At 40.5% G+C, this 26165-nt stretch overlaps 1 protein-coding gene across 4 annotated transcripts in view; it reads left to right on the top strand.

Annotated features, from left to right (window-relative positions):
• Window positions 1-24849, top strand: part of slc23a2 (solute carrier family 23 member 2) — a 53757-nt gene extending 28908 nt beyond the window's left edge. For all 4 annotated transcript variants that reach the window (XM_061767615.1, XM_061767616.1, XM_061767614.1 and 1 more), the window contains 13 exons: window positions 5048-5146; window positions 9263-9379; window positions 10223-10380; window positions 12163-12251; window positions 12374-12441; window positions 12991-13172; window positions 14699-14819; window positions 15724-15880; window positions 16753-16900; window positions 16985-17090; window positions 17494-17761; window positions 18641-18736; window positions 19305-24849. In XM_061767615.1, coding sequence (XP_061623599.1) covers window positions 5048-5146; window positions 9263-9379; window positions 10223-10380; window positions 12163-12251; window positions 12374-12441; window positions 12991-13172; window positions 14699-14819; window positions 15724-15880; window positions 16753-16900; window positions 16985-17090; window positions 17494-17761; window positions 18641-18736; window positions 19305-19573 — 1878 coding nt within the window. In that variant the 3' untranslated portion in view covers window positions 19574-24849. The remainder of the gene's footprint in view (window positions 1-5047; window positions 5147-9262; window positions 9380-10222; window positions 10381-12162; window positions 12252-12373; window positions 12442-12990; window positions 13173-14698; window positions 14820-15723; window positions 15881-16752; window positions 16901-16984; window positions 17091-17493; window positions 17762-18640; window positions 18737-19304) is intronic.
• The last annotated feature ends 1316 nt before the right edge of the window (window positions 24850-26165 follow it).

Here is a 26165-nt window from a genome sequence, read left to right as displayed (position 1 = left end):
AGACTGCACGTAAATTGATGCAGGCGAGAACCACAATATTCAGCTGTACTATTACCTTAACTGGATTAACTTGACAGTTCACAAGGCTCAACTAACGATTCCAAATACATTTGTAGCGTATATTAGTCAAATAAAAATGTAATTAATTTAGGAGAAAAGAATAAGCCGGAAGCGACTCTTGTGTTACTTCCGGTTTACCGTAATTTTAAGTTTAAATGTTAAAATCAAACGAATATGTCTAGAAAAGGGCACCACGTCACTTTTTATGTACAAAATTTAGGAAAAATGACGCGAAACCTTTTTATCAGTCTCGTAATCTGAAGGTTTATGAAATTTTGAGTTCTAGATGACAGAGGCTTACTTAAACTCAGAACACACACAAAATACAACCAAGAGTGGAATTTTATGGTATATTTAATGACATCTACAAGGGATCTAGAGGCAAACACACAAAGGGGTCTAATTAACGAAAATAACACTAATAATGTTAAAAAAGAAGGAAAATCGCCGTACGAAAAGGGGAATAGAACATAGTGTGTTGGACTAAAATTGGAAACGTGAGCGTTTACTGCGTCCAGTGTGGACGGGATAGAGAGGGAGGACAAAGTTAAGATTTTGTCTGAAACTAGTAATTTCCCCGAAATTATTAGGCACTAATATTGTAGTCTGGTAAAGTTGCCGTGTTTACTCACGACCGTACGCTCAAGCTGGTGGGTGGTAGTCTCTCTCTGGAAGTGGTTCAGGAAGCAAGGTGACAGATTTGGTTGCAGACGGAAAAGATGTAGAAAATAAAGCAAAATAAAAGAGGCGGGAGAAGAAAATGGCCGGTCATCACAGCTTCTTGGGAGAACCAGATGTCTCTCTTCCTGCCTCTTTTTGTGTGTCACTGGCAGTTTCAGAGCGATGCTGCCTGGCTGGGAGCGTACCTGGTACCTTCGTAGTAGCTGCTCTGATCGCTTAGCAGTGGCACACATTGAGGCTGGGAAGCCATGTCTGTTCTATCCCGGCTTTCGCGGTTACCGGGCCTTGTGCCCAAACAAAAGAAAGGGCAAGCGGGGGAGGGGTGGCCCAAGGCCAGCCCGACTGGCGAGCTGCCAGCAAGGCAAGACCTCAACTTGGGACTCTCTTTACTCACAGGTCAAGCACATAGAATGTTTATACTTTAGTTTTGACAAATCAACTGCTTATGTTTCAAATAAAATTTCATGTTGCTTGGAGTCAAATCAAGACAAACAATTCTCAAAATCTCACTGTTGCTCAGAAAAAGTTGGAAAAGCTTAAAGTTGACACACTGACAGACATCAAGGCATACATTTGGAATAATTCTGCAGAGTTTGTGAAATATCAAAACAGACATTTTTCCTTGGTTAAACTTCAAATGAGAGGCCGCCCGGTCGACTGCAGTTCCTCTCGACGCCTGCGGGTGGCGCCTTGCATGCGCGTCAGAATCATCTAAAAACCATCAATTTTGTCTAGGCCTGTTTCATTTGTTTGTTGTTACTAGACTTTAGACCGATTTTATCGGGCTGATCGGTATCGGCCGATATTTAGCATTTTATGCTGATCGGCTTTAATGTCATAATTCGGCGATGATCGGCTCCGCAAAAGACATTTACTCCGCGTTGCCGCGTGCACAGTCTTTATCTTGTCAACTCAAATGTGACCGGATACCCTCGTTACCGTGGCGATGACAAGAGTGAAGCGTGCCGACGGTATTATAAGGACAACATGGGAAAAAACGTGTGTTGGTGCTCACCGCTGCTCAGGACAGGAGAAGACGTTTGATTTAAGGCTTGCTTGAGGTATGTTACCGTACTTTTAATACGATACGGCTCACAAGCAGTCAATAAAATGTTATGTAGCCTAGCAAGCTACTGCTAGCATGAACGGTTGGACATAAACATGCCGCTGTTTGGTGGAATCATGCTCTAAAGTTTCGATGTGGGTGAAGTCATCTAATTAAAAATAAAGTAATTTAATTACAGTAAGTTAGCACCCTTTATTACTGTCATGTAATGTTGGTTTGACCTGACTGATTAGAATACACGATCTGACTCGAGCAGTGATTTCCAACCTTTAAGGAACCAAGGAACATATTTTACAATTTGAAAAATCTCACGGCACGTCAACAAACAAAAATGTCACAAAAAGTGGATACATTAATGACTGTATTTACTTCATGCCATCTAATGGAAGACCATTCATTTGTTCTGTCTGTCACTATGCCTCACTGGGATAAATAGAGGAACAAAGATACATTATTTATTGTAAATATAATTTTTTGAGCAATTAAGTATATACAGCAAATGAACAGGTCATTTAAATTCCTCCATCTTGTGATCGGATCGGTAATCGGTTATCGTTTTTTTCAACTCGCTGATCGGCCCCAAAAATCCTGCTTGTGTAAAGCCTAGTTGTTACATAAACATTTTACATTAATGGCTGTGAAACTGAATGAAAGCAGTCATTCTCACCCCTACTTTGAAGAGGCATGACATTGTCATTTTCAACAAGCGTACACTTACATGACCAAATTTAGCCTGAGTCTGTGTATCTGTGGTCTTCCAACAAACATTTGCCAACCTTCCTTCAGTCCAAACCCAATGTTTAAATATTGCTTCCTGATAACATAAGTGGCCGTGAATCCTGCTCATCTTTTCAGCACAAGGCCTCTCTGGTTACTTGCTGCTGGTGAACCCACACACACACAAAAAATAGAAACATGCAAAGGGGAAGGAAATGTGTCGGATTTGGAGCTTCCTCCATGGTTGTTTGCCTCTCCTCGTGACACAGAAGCTTCCATGTGTTATTTCCTTCCATGTGAACAACCTTTTTTGTCATCATGCCAAATGTAAAAATATTGTATAATACAGTAAAGACACAGTGTAATGTAGGTTCTTCAGCCTGCAGGTGTGGAAACAGTCCAAATGCTTCCTCAGAAACCATGTACTCTGCTTGTTCTTGCTCTGCAACATGACATGCTAATTTAGCTGTTTCATTACACATCACTTCCTTGAGTGCCATTGATGTGTAAATGAGATGGGAAGATAAGACTATAAAAGCGGCATAGGTCGGTTGGTGCAGACTTGATATGAATGAAATGATAAGGCAGCCATTTTGGAGCAGCTGTAGCTCAGAGTGTAAGGGCTTGGGCTTTGGAGTCAGCGGACACGGGTTCAAGTCTCACTATGGACAAAAATGTAAAAAATGTCAACTAGTTGTTGGAGAGAAGCTAATCTGCCTGCTGGCTACTGTCTAGGTGCCCTTGACCAAGGCATGGTCCGCACATGCACCCCAGTTGAAGTGGTGCAGTTCTCTTTGCGGAAGGGGTGTCATGATTTGATTCAAGAAAATCAACTCGATTCATATCACGATTTGTGGTGGGCGATTCGATTCAAGAAAAAAGTGTGACAGTAAAATAAATACATGGATATTGGACAACGCAAGTGAAATGTCCTAGATTCCTGTTGTTTCTTATAAGGCAGGGGTGTCAAACTCATTTGTGTCGCGGGCCACATTGTAGTTATGGTTTCTCTCAGAGGGCCGGTAAGATTTTGAAATCATGTAAATATTGAATCACCTCTTTATATTATTACATAAACAAGAAATTAATAGTTGAAAAGTTTGGAAATCAAAAAAATATTATTTGATCAACATGATCTGGCCGCAACATCCTTCTGTGTGTGTTCACAATGTCGCCAGCAGTACTAAAAACTCTCTGCTGGCACCCTTGTGTGGGTAATAAACGGGTACTGTACCAATGTTTTGTGTTTGTGTTGTCATGTCGCCTGAAACACGATATTGAGTGTAATGACAGACGCTTCTTATTCTCTGAAGCTGTTGTTCTGAAAGTCATATACCCCACACAAACACTATGTTGTTGTGATCTTTATGGCATTAATCTGCAGTGAAAACTTTTTTTTTTTTTTTTCTGACACCAGGATGGTCGGGATTGGAACGTGTGGTGAGAAATGTGAAAATCCCATGGTGCCTTCATAGGTGGTTGGCGAAACAGCGAGCGACTTATTTAGAACATTTCCATCTTTGCAAAAAGCAAAGTGTTTCCACACACTGGAGCGACATGATGGCTTGATATTTACCCGCTCGCCGGTTTCTCGCCTGCCATCTGCTGTGCTATGTGTTGTCGCTCGCGTGTAGCGATGACCTCACAAACAGACCAACTTAATCGAGTTAGGTTTAAAGTCTTCTTCATTAAAAGTGCTAAAAAAAGCATACACACATATGCATCCTTCTAAAGTCTGCTATGCTTAAATCCATTGCATTATTTCCTAATATCGATACAATCGATTGATTACCTTTCAAAACGATTTTAGATCGGTAAATGTCATCCGGAAATCCGACTTGGCGAGCACAGATCGATGTAGTTGAATTGTAGGAATATATGAATCGTTACACCCCACATTGCGCACATCTTTCTCTCTGTATCTCTCATGCCTGCATGTGTGTGATCTGGTTCTGTGTGTGGTGTCCAACGCAAAGTATACATCAGAATGGGAGTTGAGGGAAACAAATACGTATAATGAATTCAAAAATCTGGGGATAAAACATTACAGTCAAGTGGCATTATACTTAAAACAAGTCACACGGGCTATTACAGGGATACGCAATGTATGCATTTACATTATCAAGAGGCATGTAATGTTTGTTGCAGTAATTGTCCATTTTTTCTTCCTCAACATCGGTTAATTCAAATGTATTAATTCATGAATTTAATTGTATAATTTATTTATTATAAATGGTAAAGTAAAAAGTTAGTGAAATAAACTTTTTACATGTACATTAAAAATTAATTTCTTAGATAATTGGTTAATTACTAATCTACAAATGACATGGCCCATCTGTCCCTTTAAAAATCAAATGTGTCCCTTGAGCACAAAGTTTGCCAACCCTTGGGATCGTCGAATTCAAGAGATGCATGTTAAAACATGTTCATTGGTTATGTGCTATATTAATGGCACATTTGTACAGGGGTATTTGTAACTACAATTTAGAAACCATTTTTAACATAAAACATCTTTGTGGTTAGGTGGTGGTAAATGGAGTGGGCGGATCCAATGGGGACCAGGATACAGAGAACACCGAGCTGATGGCCATCTACACAAAAGATGTTCAAGGAGCAGAAAAGGTACCCGTGACTGAATAAAGCATTGCTTGTAGCTCGTGACTTATTTTTGTGACTGTCACCAATACAACTGGCAGTCACATGTTGCAGTCGCTGACTCGCATGTATTACAGGCTCTTAGTGGTGCTAGACTGTAACAATCAACAGCAGCCTAGTTGAAACAAAAAAAGTTGACCTAAATACAAAAGTACTGTGAACAGACCTCTTCCAAAGTTTAGATCAGCTGTGATATCAATTAGTGAACAGGAAGAAAGAGTGCGTAAAAGACAGAGAATGTTCAAAGTTTGGGTTCGTTTCACACTTAAGAAAAGATAAAGTGCAGTGTGTCTACTGCAAAGCGGGACTGGCTTACACAACAGCACGTGTGCTGTATGATTGCCCACATGAGGTAAAGTAAACATCGTTAGCTCTTTTAATATAGCCAGTGGACAAAAATAATACCTACACCTCACATGCATATTTTGTATTGGTATTGTTGTTTAATAATGCTAACTATTTTTTTATCCTAATACTCAAATAATCAATGGAAGATTTGGTAGAATAATAAATTATAAAAATACTTAGCGTGCCCGTTATATAGATTTTTTGAGAAACATCTATCTGTCTGTCGCGGAAATCCCTGCTATATTTCGGCAGTCTGTGGTTTATAGTTTATAATCTTTTTGTTTTGTTTGTTGCCACAGTCGTTGATGTACTTTTCATTTGTTGAAAACTGGAAAAATTGTAAAACCCATAAACACAATGAGCACATTCATGCTGGAGCTGCTGTCAGCCACAGCTCATGCCCAGACACTCACATGTAGACTTGTGAAAAGAACATACATGTACACGGAAGCTACAATACATACAGTGTTTTATGCATGCAGTTTTTTTGTGTTCAAATATGTTTTTACATTGTTTTTAAAAGGTGTTTTGTAATGGGTTTATAGATGTGTTTATAGCGTGTGGGAGGGGTAAAACTATATCAAACAATTTAATGGTCTGTGTATATCGCAGATTTTCGCAGATTGCAAGCGGGTCTGGAATTTATCCCCCGCCATGAATGTGGGTTTACTCTATACCCATAACATTGACTAGTATTATTCCAAAAGCTCGTTTGTATTATGGCTGTCACTATAGAATATATTTAGAATTGATGTATTGATTATTCCATTGATTAATCGGATGAAGGTTTATGTTTAATTGAGTGTCGATTGATTAACTCATTCACTGCCATTGACGGCTGTTGAATTCAAATATCCATGTTAACATGGAGGCCTGGCAGTGATTAATAGTGACACCTCTAGTTAGTATTTATTTTATTTTTTTTTTTTTTTAAAGGCCTCCCCCTTTACAGATAACCCCCTCCACATCTGAGTTTGAGGAAATAAATTCCCATGAGAGAGGTCCTTGAGTTTGTCTTCTGAGTTATCCTTCACTTAAACCTCTGTGCAATATTTAAAAGTATTGGTAAGCTGTTAATGCACAATACCTGCTCCATACTGGCCAAAACAATGCCTCCACAATATCCCCCTCCCCTCTTTCTAATGCACACGTTCCATGTTGTCACTGTGACAGTGCACTTTTCATTTCAGACGAAGTGAAATCGCATTGGATTCGAGACGTTCCTTCTTTGTCACATTCTTTTTTTAAACCCTGGGATAATTTAACACTTGAAAGTGTGCTTTTCCATTCAAGAAGTTGATTACATAAGTGAATAATACGGTATTACCGTATTTTCACGATCATAGTATTAAAAAGCGCAGTCTCAGTTACAGGGTCTATTTCTGCATTTAACACATACATAAGGCGCACCGTATTATTGGGCGCAGGCATGGTAAAACATATGCTATCTTAAAACATACGGTAGCATGCATGCACGCTAAAACAATGTTTTTAGAAAGGCAGCGGGAGCCAAACTGAGTTCGGTTGTACTTTATGGAAGTATTTAACAATGTACTCACATTACTTTTTGATCAATCCTCATCCACAAATCCATCAAAGTCCTCATGTTCTGTATCCAAAATGAACAGCTGGGCAAGTTCTCAATCAAACACGCCTCGTTCGAGTCCGTCTCATTGCCGTGCGGCTCCTCAGAAATGATGCCGGCTTTTACGAAAGCTCGAACAACAATGCAAGCACACACGTTAGCCCAAACATCCACAATCCGTTCACAAATTGTGGCGTAACTCGCCCGGCGCTGCCTCCTAGTCTTAGTAAAGCTGTGTTCGCCATCTGTCATCCCTCGCTCCCACGCCGCTCGCAACTTCACTTTGAACGCCCTGTTTACACCGATGTCCAGCGGTTGGAGTTCATTAATCCATTGCTCGAGTTCGTCTTTCAAATCGGGCCACCTCGCCTTGTTTCCGCGTTTTGTTTTTCTTTTTTTTCCGTGGAAACTCAGCTTCGTCTTCTTGACTTGGCGAGGCTCGTTTTTCTGCTTCCTCCACTTGCGAACCATGGATTCGCTGATCTTGAATTCTCTCGCGGCTGCTCGATTCCCATGTTCCTCCGCGTAACTGATAGCTTGCTGTTTAAACTGTGCTTCGTAAGCGTGTCTCTTCGTAGGTGCTGTTTTCGACTGCGGTCAAGCCAGCCTCCACTCGTAAAGTAGCAGTCAAGCCAGCCGCCCCTAATTTTGTTCATACTAGGCATTAAGGTAATAGCCACCTTCAAAATAAAAGCTTCCCAATAATACGGACGTCAGTGCTCTTCGGTTAAGGAATGCAACCAGAAAAGTTAATTTGAATCTTGAGATGTATTAAAAAATGTAGTTTATGTGATATCTTCCATCCATCCATCCATTTTCTGAGCCGCTTCTCCTCACAAGGGTCGCGGGCGTGCTGGAGCCTATCCCAGCTATCATTGGGCAGGAGGCGGGGTACACCCTGAAATGGTTGCCAGGGCACAAACAACCATTCGCACTCACAGTCACACCTACGGGGAATTTAGAGTCTCCAATTAATGCATGTTTTTGGGATGTGGGAGGAAACCGGAGTGCCCGGAGAAAACCCACGCAGGCACGGGGAGAACATGCAAACTCCACACAGGCGGGGCCGGGGATTGAACCCGGGTCCTCAGAACTGTGAGGCTGACGCTCTAACCAGTCGTCCACCGTGCCGCCCCTATGTAATATCTTATGAAAAATAAATGGTAACTGGACTGCACTTATATACCGCTTTATCTACACCATCACAGTGCCCAAAGCACTTTCCAAAGCCTCAAATTCACACACGCATTCATAAACCAATGAGCGACTGCTGCCATGCGAGGCGCTGCCAGGCCCACTGGGAGCAAATTAGGGTTCAGTGTCTTGCCCAAGGACACTTCGACATGCGGACAGTCGTAGCAGGGATTCGAACCTGTTCTACCTACTGAGCCAAAGCCACCCCAACATAATCCCATTGGTATCGCAAGACAAGTCCAGATCTGTGTGACAGACTACCAAGGACTCCACTAAAAGAGGTTTGATGAAGATCTGAGATTGTATTTCAAAATAAAAGTCTCCGAAAACTAATAAACTACATTTTTTTAATGCATCTCAAGATTCAAATTAACTTTTCTGGTTGCATTCCTTAACCGAAGAGCACTGACGGCTGTATTATTGGGAAGCTTTTATTTTGAAGGTGGCTTTCGCCGCGAGTTGGCGACTTATTACCGTAATGCCTAGTATGAACAAAATTAGGGGCGGCTGGCTTGATTGCTACTTTAAGAGTGGAGGCTGGCTTGACCGGCGCTATGTACCTACTGGGGGCGTGCCTTTAGCGTCCTCCTTCACGCGCAACCTTCCCCCTTTACGTCCGCATGGTGTCCTCAGCCACGTCCGCTTTTCCTCTGTATAAGCAGCGTGTCGGCAGGAAATGCTTCCAGTCAGTCAAACGGAGCGCTCATCACAGAACAACATTTATAGATTTTGGAACTCTGTGCACACATAAGGCGCGGCGCATTATAAGGTGCCCCGTCCATTTTGGAGAAAATGTACGACTTTTAAGTACGCCTTATGGTCGTGAGAATGCGGTATTACAAATCGACTAGAATATACTGTGTCTCATTGCTGTGTGTGCGTGTGTGTGTGCGTGTGCGCGTGTGTGTGTGCGCGTGTGTGTGTGTGTGCGTGCGTGTGTGTGTGTGTGTGTATAGAGCTCAATGTCAGAGACGTTGGACAGCTTAGACAGCACTGATCCGAGGAGGATGGACATGATCTATATCATAGAAGACACGCCGCCTTGGTACCTGTGTGTGTTTTTAGGCCTACAGGTAAACATTTGGTTACACACGTGTGTACAGTATTCACACTTGAGAAAATAAAGTGAAATATTCAGTCACGCCACTGGAGCTCTTGTTATGAAAATATTGTTAAATTAATATTGGTACCTCTTTGTCAGTGTCAGTCAAAACTAAGCCTTATTTTTGTAAAGGCAGGATTTTTAACCCAGCTCTTATATTGGATCTTGTATGAACATTGTGTAGATCAGTGATTCCCAACCACTGTACTGTGGCGCATTAGTTTACTTTCAGAGAGCCATCAGGTGTGCTGTGGGAAATGTTCTCATTCTACTTAATTGGTCTGAAAGTCCCTACGATTGGCTGGCGACCAGCTCAGGGTGTACCCCGCCTCTCGCCCGAAGATAGCTGGGATAGGCTCCAGGACGCCCGCGATCCGAGTGAGGATAAGCGGAACGGAAGATGAATGAATGGTCTGATAGTCATTTACTACAAATAATGTAACTTTGTTCATCTAGCTATGCCAACGACACATAGTGACAGAACAATTCCACTCGATAACCGAAGATACAATAAAGGTGTATACACCTGTTGCCATTCATATAACAGAATTACAGCCTTATGTTCAACAAAACATGCCTGAATTTCACAAAAGTAAATTAAGAAAATTAAAACGAGATCATGATTATCTCTGTATGAATGCTATTGCTACGAGATTTTTTTTATGTGAAATGTATGCCTTGGCTCAGTAAAGGTTGGGAAACACTGGTGTAGATTAACCTATAAAGTGATTATTTTCAAAACTTGGTGGGAAAATGGTTGGGGAAAAAAAGATAACGTGCCGTGTCTAACTAGACGCTCGTCTTGCGTTTGCAGCATTATTTGACGTGTTTCAGTGGAACCATAGCGGTGCCATTCCTCCTCGCTGAAGCGATGTGTGTCGGCTTTGACCAATGGGCCACAAGCCACCTCATAGGGACCATCTTCTTTTGTGTGGGGATTACAACCCTTCTACAAACCACGCTGGGCTGCAGGTACACACACGCGCACACAGACCACTCAAACCCCATTCTTCCACTCTTAAGCCCTCAGCATTGATGGCTGTTGTCGTCATTAAGGGCTCCTCCTGCGCTTAGCCTTCTTCATGTCATTCAAAAGTGTGTGCTTCAGTATGGTGCCTAAGTATACATTAACACACCTGTCCTCAGAGATCTATAGCTGGGCGCGCTAATCCTAGGACAAATACGTGTGGTGACTACAGGCAGGTGGCGTGAAAGATATGACAGTCATGCAATGTGAATTATGATGAAACCCATTGTTCTGCTTCCCGTGTAATTAAACTCTGAAACTAGCTTTTGTCTTGTCTGTTTGTACTTTGATTGGACCTAGCATGAGGTACAATTGAATGAGAACCAATTCAAGAAGACGAATTTCAAAGATAAGACAGTTACGTTTTGATTGACCGTCAGTAAAGTATTAGTTGAACTGTTTTTACTATTCAGATTAACTTATCTTGCTAAAGGAAAACTCCCAATGCGATGCAGTTGTAATGCAAACCACCATATGCAAACACAACCACATATCAATTAGACATAATCAGTGCAGTGAAACCCAGCCAGTGTAATGTGGCGCAATAGTGTGCTGTGAGAGATCATCAGGTGTGCCGCGGAAAACTATCCAATTTTACACAATTTGCCAGAAATGTATTCATGACAAATGTTTGTTCATCTATCTACTAATTCTCATGTATAAATGACAACAGGTGGACGCACAGATTTATTGTAACTTCTTCCATCTATTGGACGCGCATGTATTGTTCTGCCTGTCACAACAAGTCAGTAGCATAGATGGATGCACAAAGAGAAGTGAAATTTAATAATTTCCCCCAGCATCCCTGATGATCTCTCTCTGGGACACTCGTGGGCCACGTCGATGTGGTTGGGAATCACTGGAGTATTGGTTAATATTGTCTGCCTCACAGCTCTGAGGTTCGACTCTGGATGTGCTTGTGTGAGTTTTCACCAGGTACTCCGGCTTCCTCTCACATTTCAAAAGCATGCACATATAAATTGTCTATGTTTGCATGAATGTTTAGCTAACGGGTGTACTCTGCCTCTCACCCAAAGTCAGCTTGGATAGGCTCCAGCTCACTGTGATCCTAATAAGAATGAGTTATAGAAAATGTATGCATGGATTTAGGGTTTACAATCCATTATCCTATAGATATTTTGTGGAGTACTCAAGCAATCAAAAAGTCCAATTATTTATTTTTTAATACTAGCATGCATTTTATTATGAGGACTGGACCTCTATCCTTAAACTGCATATGTTGGTACTGAGTCAGCTATAAACTACAACAAAATGAGCCTTTGCTAAATGGTTAGAATTCGTGATTAGCATTAGCACTGGCAATTACAATTAGAAGAAGAAAAGAAAACGCTAACTACCATGCAGCTCACTCATCAATCATGTTATGTGTGCATTACATATCTAATAGTGTCTTACAAATCACTTACAGACACTTGTCTGTCACTTTTGGCAATGTTTTTCACTGGCTCAACACTGCGTCCGTCTGGAACAAATGTTCGTGCGGTAAACATGGCCAAATGGCTCCAGGCAGCACATGTTGGTTCCAGGCAGGGAAAATATGCATTTATTAATATTTTTTTATTGCCTCGAGGCAGAAATTTTTGTTTTGACCAATTTTTGTGGTAGAATTAGCCGAGTTAGCCAAACCATCCACCCTCGCCTCCCACCACCGCCCCCCGACAGCCCTACATGGATTATTCTATTATTCTGTGTTTGCTGGTGTCTAGGTTGCCTTTGTTCCAGGCTAGCGCTTTCGCCTTCCTCGCCCCAGCCAGAGCCATTCTGTCACTGGACAAATGGAAATGTAACAACACAGGTGAGACCATCTTCTCCAGTGTATCATATGAAGATTATGTGTGTGATCACATCCTGATTTACTCTATCTGTCAATGATTATTTACCTCCTTTGTAATCATCTTCTTGTTTCACTCCCCTTAGCGATACTAGAGACAAACAGCACAGAGATTCTCCACACAGAGCACATCTGGCATCCCAGGATACGAGAAGTGAGAAACGGGGAAAAAACACTGCTCACACTTGAAAGTTATATGGGGAAGTGGCCAGAAGCAAAATGGGAAATGAAATTCATATTATGTGACTCTAAAAAGACTCCAGAGTAAGAATGCCATAATGTGTTATTAAATGTGAGTTGAATAACTTCTTACCAAACAGTAGTTGAAAGCTGCCAACATACCAACAGGTGGATGTGACTGTCTGACCGCAGGGGTTGATTTACAGTTGCACTTATTAGTCATTAAAATGTTCTGTTTATGCAAACAGAGTTGAGTAACTATTGTCTTCTATGCAAAAAACTTACATGAAAGTGGGTCAGACCAAAGGAAATTTATTAATTGAGTGTTGAACAACAGGAACCATCAGGCAGAATAAAAAGTTAAAACGCAAGCGAGGACAAACACAAGCGAACCATTGAAGCGAAAAAAAATATTTTTCGTTGATTTAGTTGACAACTGAATTGTGACTGCTTTTATTTGCATATATGAAACGTGTGTGAATGTGATGAACATGAGTTTAACACAGTCTGTTATTTTCTTCAGATCCAAGGGGCGATCATCGTTTCATCCCTAGTGGAGGTGTGTATTGGGGCGCTGGGTCTACCCGGGCTCCTCCTGAAGTATATCGGACCTCTGACCATCACCCCCACTGTAGCCCTCATCGGCCTCTCCGGTTTCCAGGCGGCAGGGGAGAGGGCAGGAAAACACTGGGGCATCGCTATGCTGTAAGTTCAGATCTTTGTAAATTGTTAATGTAATGTATTGGTAGATTTATAGCCTTTGTAAGTTGTAAATGTAATGTATTGGTTGATTCCTAGATCATGGAATTCTGCCGTTCAGAACCTTGTTAGAGAACAACGAGTTGTGAAAAAATGACTGAAACATTTGAACAGTTAGACTTTGGAAAGTTTAGAGAAGGTCAAATTACATTCATCTGTAAAGGTTATTGTGCATTTTAGGTTCATCCTGAAAGTATAATACCAATAACATTTTGTGAATTGTGTTGAGCCATTGTACGATGACCACCGTCGACAAAGGTAACTCGCTCCGATTGTGACATCAGCCGCCGCTGTGTCATCGCTCTTTCGGCATACTCGTCTTGCAATTGCCTCTGAGTTGCTCTTTTCAGGCAGTCAAGTTAATTGATTTGTCTGTGTGGCCTTGGGGTGTTTTGCAATATAACAAAAGCAATATGTTTAGACGGTGAGCTGTTGTTGAAATTCAATCATCTGTACATAACAATCAATCACAGCCAAGTGAAGAGGCCTCAAGTAAAGCATGTGTGGCGTGACTAAGGATTTCGTTAGGCTGCCCGGTTACATGTGTCATAGGCCAACTTTGAATGGACGGATCACCAAAGCTTCTACACTGTGGCGATGTCTTCTTACCACACATCACCAAACTCATGATGCTTATACAACTATAACACAGTCGCTTGAAAAAAGAGTCAGTGTAGAAACACATTCATTCTAGTAAATCACTTGGGCCAAACAACACAAATAAACACATTAAGAAACACACGCTGTAAATCCAAGCTACAGCAAAGCTTCGAGGATTATATATGATATTGCTGCCGTCGACCAAAAGAACGCCATGTTTATTGAACCATTAAGAAACCCATTTTCAAGACTTTTGATTGGTCTATAATTTGTAAAATAACCAAAACCCAACTGACCAATAATATATTTTTGAAAGACAAAGAAGGCTTTATTGATCCCACAGCAGGGAAATTCACTGTTTCCAGCAGTGAACAATAATATACAATATTTGTTTACTTCTACGTTGTCACTGCTAGGTAATGACACTTGCAATTTCAGCATCTGTGTCTGAGGATTTTTGTTCATATGTTCCTTCAGTGTAAATGCAGGTTTGTCAGATAAAAAAAATTATACAGGCATTAAATCAAAATTGGACACTTGGACTCCCAGTGTAAATCCAAATTTGTGTCACACGACTGCTATGGTGTACATTGCTGTCAATATAAGAATAGTGCTTCTGAGATTGGTTATACTGTATTAATTTACCTCAAAGACCTCTTTTATTGGTTGACTAGATTGTGACAGTTCCCAATGTACCCTGCGAAAATACAAGAGTTTGTTTGTACTTACTGAAGATGCTGGGCAGCTAAATGTCTCTGTCGTTGTTTGCTGAAAGGAGCAATTCAAGTTCTGTAGTTATATATCAAAATTATCAGTACATTTAAGAGGCTAAAATCTTGCCTTAAACTAAGCAGAGTTGTGTCTGTTTGCAGAACTATTTTCCTGGTGCTGCTCTTCTCCCAATATGCCCGAAATGTCCACTTCCCGTTGCCGGTCTATAAAGCAAAGAAAGGCTGGACTTCCTACAGGCTGCAGGTTTTCAAAATGTTCCCAGTAAGTGCGTCCTCGAGTCAGTCCTTGCTGTGTAACAGTTCGTGACAGTAGACCACTGTTCTAACAGACTTATTGCTTAAGTATTTTTATTTTATTACTCAACATTGTTTTAAATGATTGTGTCACACTGCTGGGATGTTGGAAACGTGTTACTCAAGCGGGCCACCATGCAGTGTTTCTGCTCCCATCTGCTGGTTATGGAGTGAAGCAATCTCTTTGACAGTAATAGCTCAACAATACAAAAAAAAAAAAAAAAATTACATTCAAAAGGGTAAATAGCAGGGAAAGTGATACCTTCCTTATTAGGCACTACAAGTACATTCAAATTGGGTTTTTATGGACTGGAATACATGATAAAATCCTAATGGCCTATGGTTGCCCACAGACACTAATTTGCAGTTATGAAAGCATTAGTTCAGGCCCAACTCCATAGTTTGATGCCTAAATGAGCTGCTGAAGAAATAAGAAGAGATTTATTTTTTTATTTCATTTAATTTTTTTGCTGATATGAGTTTAACCAACAGTAAAACAAATTATTGTCACTTACTTATTATTTTATATGACAGGGAGGATGTACTGTAATGTCATTTCAATATTAATTTTCAACTCTGCCTCCCCACTGGACTATTTTACCAATAGCATAATTATTACAGACAGTATATTGTGTGCATTAAATGTTTGATGTAGACGAGAAATACTTTTTAAAATGTTTTATTTTTTGCAATTGTTAATGGCACAATGTTAGACTATGTTTGATCTCAGAATGTGCTCGTGTATCTAAAAAATACAGTAGTTACCTAACGAAAGTAAACCAGCACATGGCCTTTTGTCTCATAATTCTGTTTTAGTGGTCACTTAATGTTCAAATGTATTTGATTGCCTTTCTCACTTGTCATTCACCCAGATCATCATGGCCATCCTGGTGTCATGGCTCTTGTGCTTCATCTTCACGGTGACTGACGTCTTCCCACCCGAAAAGGACAAGTATGGCTACTATGCCCGTACAGACGCACGCCAAGGGATCCTTTCGGTTGCACCCTGGTTCAAGATCCCGTATCCCTGTGAGTGTCTCTTTGTAGGCTAAACAGCATAGTGTTTTAGTATGCTTTAAATCAGGGGTGTCCAAGCTACGGCCTGGCCCGCCGTCCATGTTTTAGCAGCTCGTGGCATGTGCTGAAACTAACATTTGACTCGTGGGCCCAAGTCCTTTTCCTGCATTGTACATAGTTTGTACACTGTGAAAGAGATAGGCAAGAGGAAAGAAGAAAACGTTTGTTCGCATCTCTCACTTCGTTTTCTACCAATCACAAATCATTCAGGAAGATGTGCTGCACCTGTGCGGTTCAATTCGTCCTTTGTGTCGTTCTTCTTTCTATCTTAAAAGCTGCAGGTACAGTTCCAGAAAAGAGGGATAAATTAATAATGTTAAGAATATAAGGTCATAGGTCTTGGAAGCAGTTTCCCAGGGGAGTGTCAAACAATTATTTTGTCTGTTTTGCTACACTAACGAGATGTGTCTTTCAAGTAATCCCTCAAGATGTAACCAAAATATCCACCATCATGCCCGTACTAGTCCCACTTATTGCAGGGTTTCACAAAGTGCTTTTCATCTCTTCCCTAATGAGTTCCAATTTTTTTGTAAACAATTGAATGAAATCATTAGCTGAATCGGGGGAGCTGTTGGGTTAGCATTGCTACTGCTTCAAATAAGTATTTAGGGTTATTTTTACTAAGACAAATTATTCTAGAGAAATAGCTGGTTTATAATAAACGATCGCCCCATGCCTGATGGAAGACCTCAAACATCCTTTGATTTTACTGTACACAGCCAACATAATTTTGCGTAGACCAGGACAATATAGGAAGGAAGCTGTAGGTTATGTATCACATTAAAGGTTTTTGCATTAAAAAGATCTCCAATGTTTTGTTTTAGTCCAGTGGGGTCTTCCTAGTGTAACGGCCGCAGGTGTGATCGGCATGATGAGCGCCGTAGTTGCCAGCATCATCGAGTCCATAGGCGACTATTACGCTTGCGCCCGTCTGTCGTGTGCCCCTCCTCCTCCCATCCACGCCATCAATAGGTAAGCTTCGTCAGTCCTCTGCCTCACTCTTCCAAGGAATCTTTTTGTTGACACTGATCACTCTAAAATCCTTTATCTCCTTAGGGGCATATTTGTCGAGGGCATCTCTTGTGTTCTGGATGGACTTTTCGGGACAGGAAATGGTTCCACCTCCTCCAGTCCAAACATTGGTGTCCTGGGTATAACAAAGGTATCTCACAGCCACAAATCTATTTATAGGACACGCAAATCAAACCTTCAACCCTCAAGAATTATCGTTTTATAATACTGTGGTACCTTGACTTACAAGTGCCCCAACGAGTTTGCTTTTTGTTGCGAGTCAGCTTCAGCCACTCCGCTACTAGATGGCGACAGTGACGTTCAAAACATCCAGCAGCCATCAGTTGTAAAAGTACAGGTTTTTTGTACTCTCATCTCCCAGGAGGGGAGTCCTCAGGGTCGATCAAAGATATGCGGGTGGGGTTGAGAACCACTGACCTAGAGGACTGGAGTGCCACTGTATCATTCAAAACATAACTTTTCGTTCAAAACTAGTCAGACGTGTAGCACGGTGAATACGTGCGTAAGGTTTCTGATCTCCTCTTGTTTCCCAGGTGGGCAGCAGGCGCGTGATCCAGTACGGCGCCGCCATGATGCTGTTGCTGGGCCTTGTGGGTAAATTCAGCGCCCTGTTCGCCTCCCTGCCAGACCCTGTGCTGGGGGCTCTGTTCTGCACCTTGTTCGGCATGATCACGGCGGTGGGGCTGTCCAACCTGCAGTTTGTCGACCTTAACTCTTCGAGGAACCTTTTTGTTCTGGGCTTTTCCATCTTCTTTGGCCTGATGTTGCCCAGCTACCTCAAACAGAACCCACTTGTTACAGGTGGGTGCAGTGAAATGCAGTAGATTTACTTTGATTGTTGGGAATGGAGCTCATTATGAGGAATTTGTTTGCGGGGGGGGGGGGATATAAAGGTTGTGTGGTCTCTATGTCAAGAACAAGTGGAGGCATGAATCGATAGCACTACATGGGAGCAACCAGCTGAGGACGCCTTTTGTTACAGCAAAACTACATACTGTAGTTTCTTTTTTTCTTTTTTTTTCTTTAATGGGCTGCTGATGAATTTAGAAAGTCAATTTTGTTTTAGTTTGATGAGGAAAATAACATGCATTGTGTTTGTGTTACGAGCTAACAAGTCTAACCCAACTGTAACTACTTAATAAATATGTGTCACTTATATATTACTTTATATGATGGGAAAGATGTAATTTAACAGTTTCAATAATCATGTCACAGTCTATAAAGGTAAAGGTATGGCTAAGAAAAAACAACAACTAAATAGTTTTAAAAAGCCAATTTATTTCAGTAGTTCAATTAAAAAAAGTGGAGATTAAACTCACAGGAAAATACTTTTCAAAAGGCCAATTCCTACCCAGAGTCTATATTAAGTCATTTTGTTTGTTTCTTATGCAATATTGTAATTTGGGAATTTGGGGCTTTTGTTAGTGTAAGTTGTAATGATCAAAATTACTTAAAAAAAAAATAAATAAATCAGTGTGCACGTTCACTTTTTCAACTGAACTACTAAAAGGACTTTTCATGCTATTCAAATTCATTGAAATGCACCTGCATACAGTATTTTAATATTCAAGTCTTGTCCCCCGGGGGCTTGCTTTTTTGTTGGTGCAAGTTTGGCAGGAGACTCACAATTTGGTTGAATGGACCTGACAATTTAAAGTTTTCTTCCTTTCCTTTTTCCAGGCATTGTTGAGATTGACCAAGTGCTAAACGTACTCCTCACCACTGCCATGTTTGTGGGAGGCTCAGTTGCTTTTATTTTGGACAATACTATTCCAGGTGAGCCATTTCTTTATCCAACTACCTTGTGGAAGAGAATAATCAAATGAATGTCACAATATAGTACTAGAGGTCCTCGGATTATTACGGTACTGACAAAGATCAACCGGCGCAGAATGAACAATTATTATTCAATTATTCGATCAATAGGTGATTCGATTCTAAAAAAGATTCGATAGTGACAGCACTATTGTGAATTGTGTTTTTGTTTGACTGATCTGGCATTCAATTAACGGCTGAAAAGTACATTGCAGATGTCCGCAACATAGTTAAGATTTCTGTGATTAACAGGTAGATATGTTCCACAAAAATATTTTATATGTAGCTGGGCTGCGGTAGGTGAACTGATATAGCAGGAGAATTAATTGGATTGTTTTATATGTATAGCCTACAAGTGTTTTTCATACATTGACTGTAATTTTATTACTGCGTTTGCGTAGGATAATAATAGACTATGGCGGATTCCGACTCGCTTACAAATTTGCGGTACTTCGCCGCCGTTGGAACTTCGGTGTAAAACAATGCTGAAATGAGATGATAACTGGAGATGATGTTCACCTCTCGTCAGGTTCTCCTGAAGAGCGAGGCATCGGGAAGCTAAAGCGCGGCTCGGGTCCCAGCGCCGCCGAGCTAGAGGGGATGCGATCCTACGACCTGCCATTTGGAATGGACTTCATCCGCAGGCACCCCATCTTTAAGTACATCCCCATCAGCCCCACCTTCGCTGGCTACCAGTGGGGACGGCTGCGGAAAACCTGCAGGAGCAGGGACGGACACAGGGATGCGGGCAAGGGAGGAGGAGAGGGAGGGGTTTCTCACAGCGAGAGTCTGGCGTAGCCATCGGTGTGGTGCGTGATTTCGGGGAGCAAGGGATGCTACACTGAGAGAAAAGGATGAAAGGCTGCGGTACAGGATTGCTGGGCGTGTGGATGACGTGTGAACCACCGACCTCCGTCTGTCTCTATCCCTGACTGTCTGTGTTTTCGTTTGTCACTTCCCACTATGCTATTTTGAGCATGCTAATGCAAGTCGCAGCCAGCCTGCTTCAGAAGATTTTACCAAATGGAGTCTGCTTGGTGTGTTTGCATGTGTGCTCGGTATGCACACTGACGTAATGGCCACGTGCTTTTACTTACACTGTCACTTTAATCCAAACGGAAATACAATGACACACTAAATCTGCCAATTGAGAATTATGCAAAAAAAAAAAAAAAAAAAAAAAGGGGTGCAATGACTTAATGGCATGTATGCAACCACATACACACACATGGTCACACACCAACAGTCCTACCAAAACTAGCTTCGCCCTACAACTCTAGGACGCATATCTGGTCAGTCCAAGTAGTCGTCAGGTGCCCTCTGCCCTGGCACAGTGATTGTGATATTCGTTAGTGCGCCGTCTGCCTCCTCCGTTGTGAATGTCACTCCACGTTCGGCTCAGAAAGACCCACTGAGGAAAATCGGCCCGCTTCCCCGCAAAACAAACACACACGCTGAATTATACGGTCCCGCAATTTACTTATCTCTACGGTTATCAGTATTAGCCACAACTATCTTAACATTTACACGCTCGCACCCTCATTGGCTGTCGTTGAATACTGTAAAAGGGGGTCATTTCACAGCAGCTCTAAAAGATGTCTTTCTGGAGCCATCTTCACTCCCGCTACCCGTATTCGTTCATGTAATAAGGTGGAAACAATGAATAATTAAAGGCAAAGAATCACTCCGATCGCAATTGGATTTTCAGGAAAGATTTTGGTGAAATTTTCCTGACCTGCGATTATAAAGAAATCTCCACAGTCGCTATTTCCAACCGAAATTTTTCCAAAAGAAAGTCCATAATGGTTTTATTAATGTCCTTGGAGTTTCTTACAGAGTTGAATCAGATTGTTGTCAAGTGGGCAAAGATTAGCCAGGAAGAGAAATGGGGTGAGAAAGGCGCTCTGGGTTGTTACTCGGACTTTCTCCTCTGTTAACATTCTACCTCTCAACCCGGGTGTTTGTCCCGGTCCGCTTTCTTCAGCCTGTCTTACGTAAGTTTTAGGCCTATTGTTGCTCAGTTGTGAGAGTTAGACTGACTGATATTTTACTTACCACTCATTGACCTGACAACCTGCTGCGAGCCTTCATTTTCATTGGTACACGTGCAAATAAGAGACTACAATACAGCAGCACGGTAGCCAAGTAGTTTTGGAGTAAGAGTTCGGAGGTATTGTATTCTTCTTATAGTGCGAAGTAGCCAGACCGATTTCCATGTTACACTACTTTCCATTTTTAGTAATGGCGAGCTCGCGTCATATTGAGCAGAATAATGTTGCCCGGAGGAAATATGTCACTCCATTTTGCCTCAATCGCTTCAAGACAATCGACACAATTCTTAAGGCTCGGTGAATGTGTTATTATCCATCGTCTCATCCCATTAGCAAATCCGAGTAGCGGAAGTGAAGATAACTCCGGCAAGAGCCAAACATCTCCGTGCTGTCCAGACAGGCGCCGTCTTCCTCCTGAAGCAATTCCGCACAGTACTGTGCCTCATGTGGCCTTATCTGAGACGCCATAAACACTGACCCTGCACGCTTCAATGTCAAATGTTTGCAGGGCTCTCTGATCCCTCTGTTACTGGTTTACAGGCTCACGTTCACACTATACAGCCCAGCGGTCTGTCCACTCGTGACGGCGCAAACTACTGTAGTTTGGATTTGGACAACAGGAACAGAACTAGTGAATGTCTCTGTTCTGTTCTCTGGCTTGAATGGATCATCTGTTGCTAATGCTTTCATTTTTATTTATTTTTTTCCATCTTCATGCAGCACATGATAATAGCAACACATCTGACTCTTATAAAAGTAGCACAATTACCAAACAAATGCTTTAAAAGTGCTTAATATTTTGTCCAGATTTTTTTTTTTTTTTAAACGAACCAAAAAATTTGTTTGCTTTTAGAATTTTCCTGTTACCAAAAAAAATCAAAACATGTACCCATAAAAATTAACCTACATTTTCTGAACTTTATCTTTTGTTAAAGCTCTTTCTTTATTTATGGAAAGAAAGTCAGTGTGCAAAGCTCGGTTCAAGCAGGTCTTTGTGTGGCTTGCACAATGCTGACATTTTATTTATGAGTTATTAGTTCTCCTCCTCGATGACCACAAGTCAGCTCCAGCTAAATTGAACTGACCATATAAGGCATCAGCTGCCATTATTGCCGTTACAAATAAATCACGCTAGACGTCGGCGCCTTTTTACGATTTCATTACATTTCAAGGTGCCATGAGTATCTCATTGACCTTATAATTGTTCTAGAATGGACCTGAAGACTGATTCATGAACCACATAATACTGCTGGGCCTTAACTCTTTAACCACTCTTTAACTCTTTGGGGTTTTTTTTTTACTTATTTTTTTCCCCCATGTTAATTTTTCAGTTTCACTTTCGCATACCATTCATTATACAGTGTTTCCCATCCTTTGTGGACCAAGGCAGATATTTTACATTAGGAAAAATCTCACTGCACACCACCAACAAAAATGTCATGTTTCAATTTACTCACAAATATACCTTGGTGAAATTTGGGCCTGTTGAATTGAACACAGAGCTATTACAGTTTTGACAGACTTTGACATATGAGTTTAATTCATTCCATGACCATGCTTGTAACTCAAAATACACATCTCAAATCATCTTTCCCCATTGAAATGAATGGAAATGCTGTTAATTCGTTCCAGCCCACTAAAAACCAAAAATGTTTGTAATGTGTTTTTAATAAGGAAAAATAGCACTCTATATTATACTTTACAAACTCATACAGTCATGACATACTTAAATAGAATGTTAAGAAAAAAGCCACATTTTCTGCTTCAATGGACATTGGTGCTGTTCCTTCAGGTGTGTGTGTGTGCTTTGGCCATCTGGGGGCAGTATACTACAGACATACGCACATCAGTATGTGTCAGTCTGGGGTCCTCAGTAAGCCGCTCTAATATTAGTCGTTCTTTACAGATGATAAAGAAAAGAAAATGCTTGAGTATTGTTCCATTATCTGTCTACATTGTTGCTTCACTGTTTGTACACAATGTGTAATTATCTTTGTGTTATAGTAAGCATCAAAAGGGAGTGGCAATGAACAACTTGAAGCCTTTTTTGAAGAAAAAGAATTGTTCAATATTTGCCAAACTGCTGCTTGTTGTGAAATGAGTTAATGTCATTGCCACTCCAGAGTGCTCATATCTCAAATTGTTTTGCTCCCTGGTCAAAGCAAAAAAAGAAAACGTCTGAATGACTGCTCGTCAGGTCATTCGTATCTCAAGGCACCACTGTATTCTGATGTATGAACGGTGACAGGTGGATACACAGATGTATTGCACCTTCTGCCATCTAGGAAGATCATTTAATTGTTCTGTCTGTCATACATTGCTGGCATAAGTAGATGAACAAAAATGTATTTGTAGGAAATTGTTTTCGAACCAATGAAAGTCAAATTGCATCATTTCCTGTGGCTCTTACAGCACAATGGTTGGAATCACTGCATCGTATAATATCCTGGTTTAATATCCTCCTAACCCTCAATTAATCAACTGTACGCTTGTCGTAATTAAAACAGTCGTTAAACAAATAATAATAATCAAAAAATAATAATAATCATACTTCTGACGACATCATCATACACACTACATGCGATCAGTCATATTCAAACTCATGCGAATGGATATCTCTCACACATCTTCCTGTGCTGTCCTGCAGCGAGTCCGTTTGTCTATGGAGTACCTGTACACGTTTTCCTCTCTGAATATTCTGACTGTCAACGTTTATAAACGGAGGTGAAAACGAAACGACAAGTCTACTTATTAAGAACTGGCCGGAGCCGCGGCTGTCCCGGAAACCGACTTGATTGCAACATAGCTCGACGTGCCTGAACACAACGTTATTTGGCTTTGAGCACATAATGGTGTCAAAAATGATGACCTGTACAAAACTGGACCTTAATCATTGACATGTTTACTGGTTTAATGACGAAGCAGCAGGTGATGCTTAATAAGGTGGCCAGAAGCACACAAAGACATCAGTCCCTTTCAGTTATTATGAAGGGGGTGCTACCTGTACAAAAATCTTTTGGTGTACTAACTGTTATATCTTTGTGATTGTTCCTGGTTGTTGGTTTTTTTTTTTCTTTTCTTTTTTAAATGTTTTTTGCAAGCAAATATTTGTAAGGAAGAAATTATAACTTTTAACCTTAAATCATGCTGGAAAGTGCACTGTTTTGTTATACTTTTATTTAAAGAAAACAACTAAATATTTGATCCAATGTCTTTTTTGGGTGTTAGGAAGTTGTTTTTTTTCTTTTACTTTTAAAATTGCTTTTATTTTGTTAACGCATTAGCAGAAAATACAAACGCAAAGAAGATAAATTTAGAGAATAGATTACATGTATATTTAACTTGCTAAAAGTCTTGGAAGATAAAGTGTGTAAACTAATTGTAGCAGCAATTTTTTTTTTTGTTCTTAATAGTATTTAATAAGATGTTACAGAATGTATGAAGGGGTTTTTTTTTGTCTTCATTTTATACTTAAAGAAAAATCCGTGTGCAGACTTCTGCTTTCATATATGCAAATCTGCAACCTATCCTATTGGAACTCATCAGAATCCAGTTCTTAAATCATGACAAATAAATGAGAAATTTATGTCACTATGCTCATGGAGTATTTGTGAGAACTTCCCAAATTGAATGGGTCTGTTTTCACAACGCTCCTCTCAATGAATAAAAATTGTACAGTATGTTAAATCATTGTTTTCATTGCAATTTTGTCTCCACACAGTTATTTTTACTTATTTATTTTTTATTTTTGTTATTGTTTCCCATGGTGTGATATCAGAATGATGCAAACTACAACTACACAATAATAACACACTGATAAACATGTTAAATAAATAGCGCTGACAGTGTCAATCAAAACTGAACATTATTGTCTGTAAAGGTAACCTTATCCGTCCTCAAAGTTTTATGGAGGCAATGAAATCATTATTAAACAACTTATGGTACGTATAGTGGCTATAAAAAGTATCCCTGTTCAAATGGAAATTGTTTTTTTAATGAGATCAAAATAAATCATTTTGAAACCATTAATTTGACAAACAACCTGTACAACTCATTTTTTTTCGAGAAGGCAAGTAAAAATATACAAATGAGATAATGTTGCACAAGTGTGCACACCCTCTTTTTCACCTTTCTTAAAACTATCTTCAAGAATCACGAAAATGTATGTGGACATCTCTACTTATGCCCTCTTCCACCCCTGAAAATATCAGAACGATAGCCCAAATATTACAGATTTTATGGGCGTTAAGCATGCTCCTCTTCAAGAAATATTAAGCTTTTTCTGTGACCCTAGTGAGGATAAGCGGTACGGAAAATGAATGAATGTCTATTGTGAGCGTCTACGGAGAGGAATATGCCTAACATTCATTCAAATCTAAACTATTGGGCCGATCATTTTAATATTTTCAGTAGTTAAAAGGAGAGATGTCCACAAATTTTTGTGACGATTGGTTGTAGGTTTCTGACATTAAGCAAAGTTTTTCTTTGTAGCGCCTATGGACAGGAAGATGCTTAACATCCATAAACTCCAAAATATTGGGCCAATCATTGTAATATTTTCTGTGGTTGAAAGCGGCATAAGGAGAGACATAACATAGATTTTGGTGATGATTGATGATAGCTTTGGGACATAAGCGACGTTAAGCTTTATCTGTATAGTGATCACCTATGGAGAGGAAAACTCTTAATGCCCATAAAATCCAATATATTGGGTTGATCGTTTTAATTTTTAATATTTTCAGAAATTTAAGTGGGCATAAGTAGAGATGTCCACATAAATTTTCGTAACGATTGATCGGCGTTTTCGGACATCAAGCGATGTTAAGGTTTTTTACGTTAAGCTTTTTAGACGATCTCACCGACGTGTCTATGTGGTGGTGGCCATGTTGGCAGGGGCGACACTCCCATCAAAGGTAATGCAAGGACATAAGTTGTCACCTGTTCATTTTGGTCTTTAAAAAAATGGGAGGTACATATAAAAACTGTTGTAATTCCTACACCATTGACCTTATTTGCATGGAAATACCTTCAAAATAAAGCTGAAAGACTGCCATCAAAGCACATCTTATTTTTTCATTTCAAATCCTCTGTGGTCGTGTTTAGAGCCAAAAAGATGACAATTGTGTGGCTCTCCCAATATTTATGGACGTGACTGTACACCAGCCAGCAATGCTGATTCTGAAGGCCCTGGGCAGGTTACATTGACATAGCAACACATTGAGGCTGAAATACGATTGGACAAAAATAAAATAAAAAATACACACTAACTTCCACATGTACCCAGTACGCACTGGAAGCAATGCGACCAAGAGAAACGCTACTGACTGTTTGTGTTGGTA

Source organism: Phyllopteryx taeniolatus, chromosome 3 (assembly GCF_024500385.1).
Source record: "Phyllopteryx taeniolatus isolate TA_2022b chromosome 3, UOR_Ptae_1.2, whole genome shotgun sequence".
NCBI classification, from domain to species: domain Eukaryota; kingdom Metazoa; phylum Chordata; class Actinopteri; order Syngnathiformes; family Syngnathidae; genus Phyllopteryx; species Phyllopteryx taeniolatus.
This window is presented reverse-complemented; position numbering and strand designations above follow the sequence as displayed.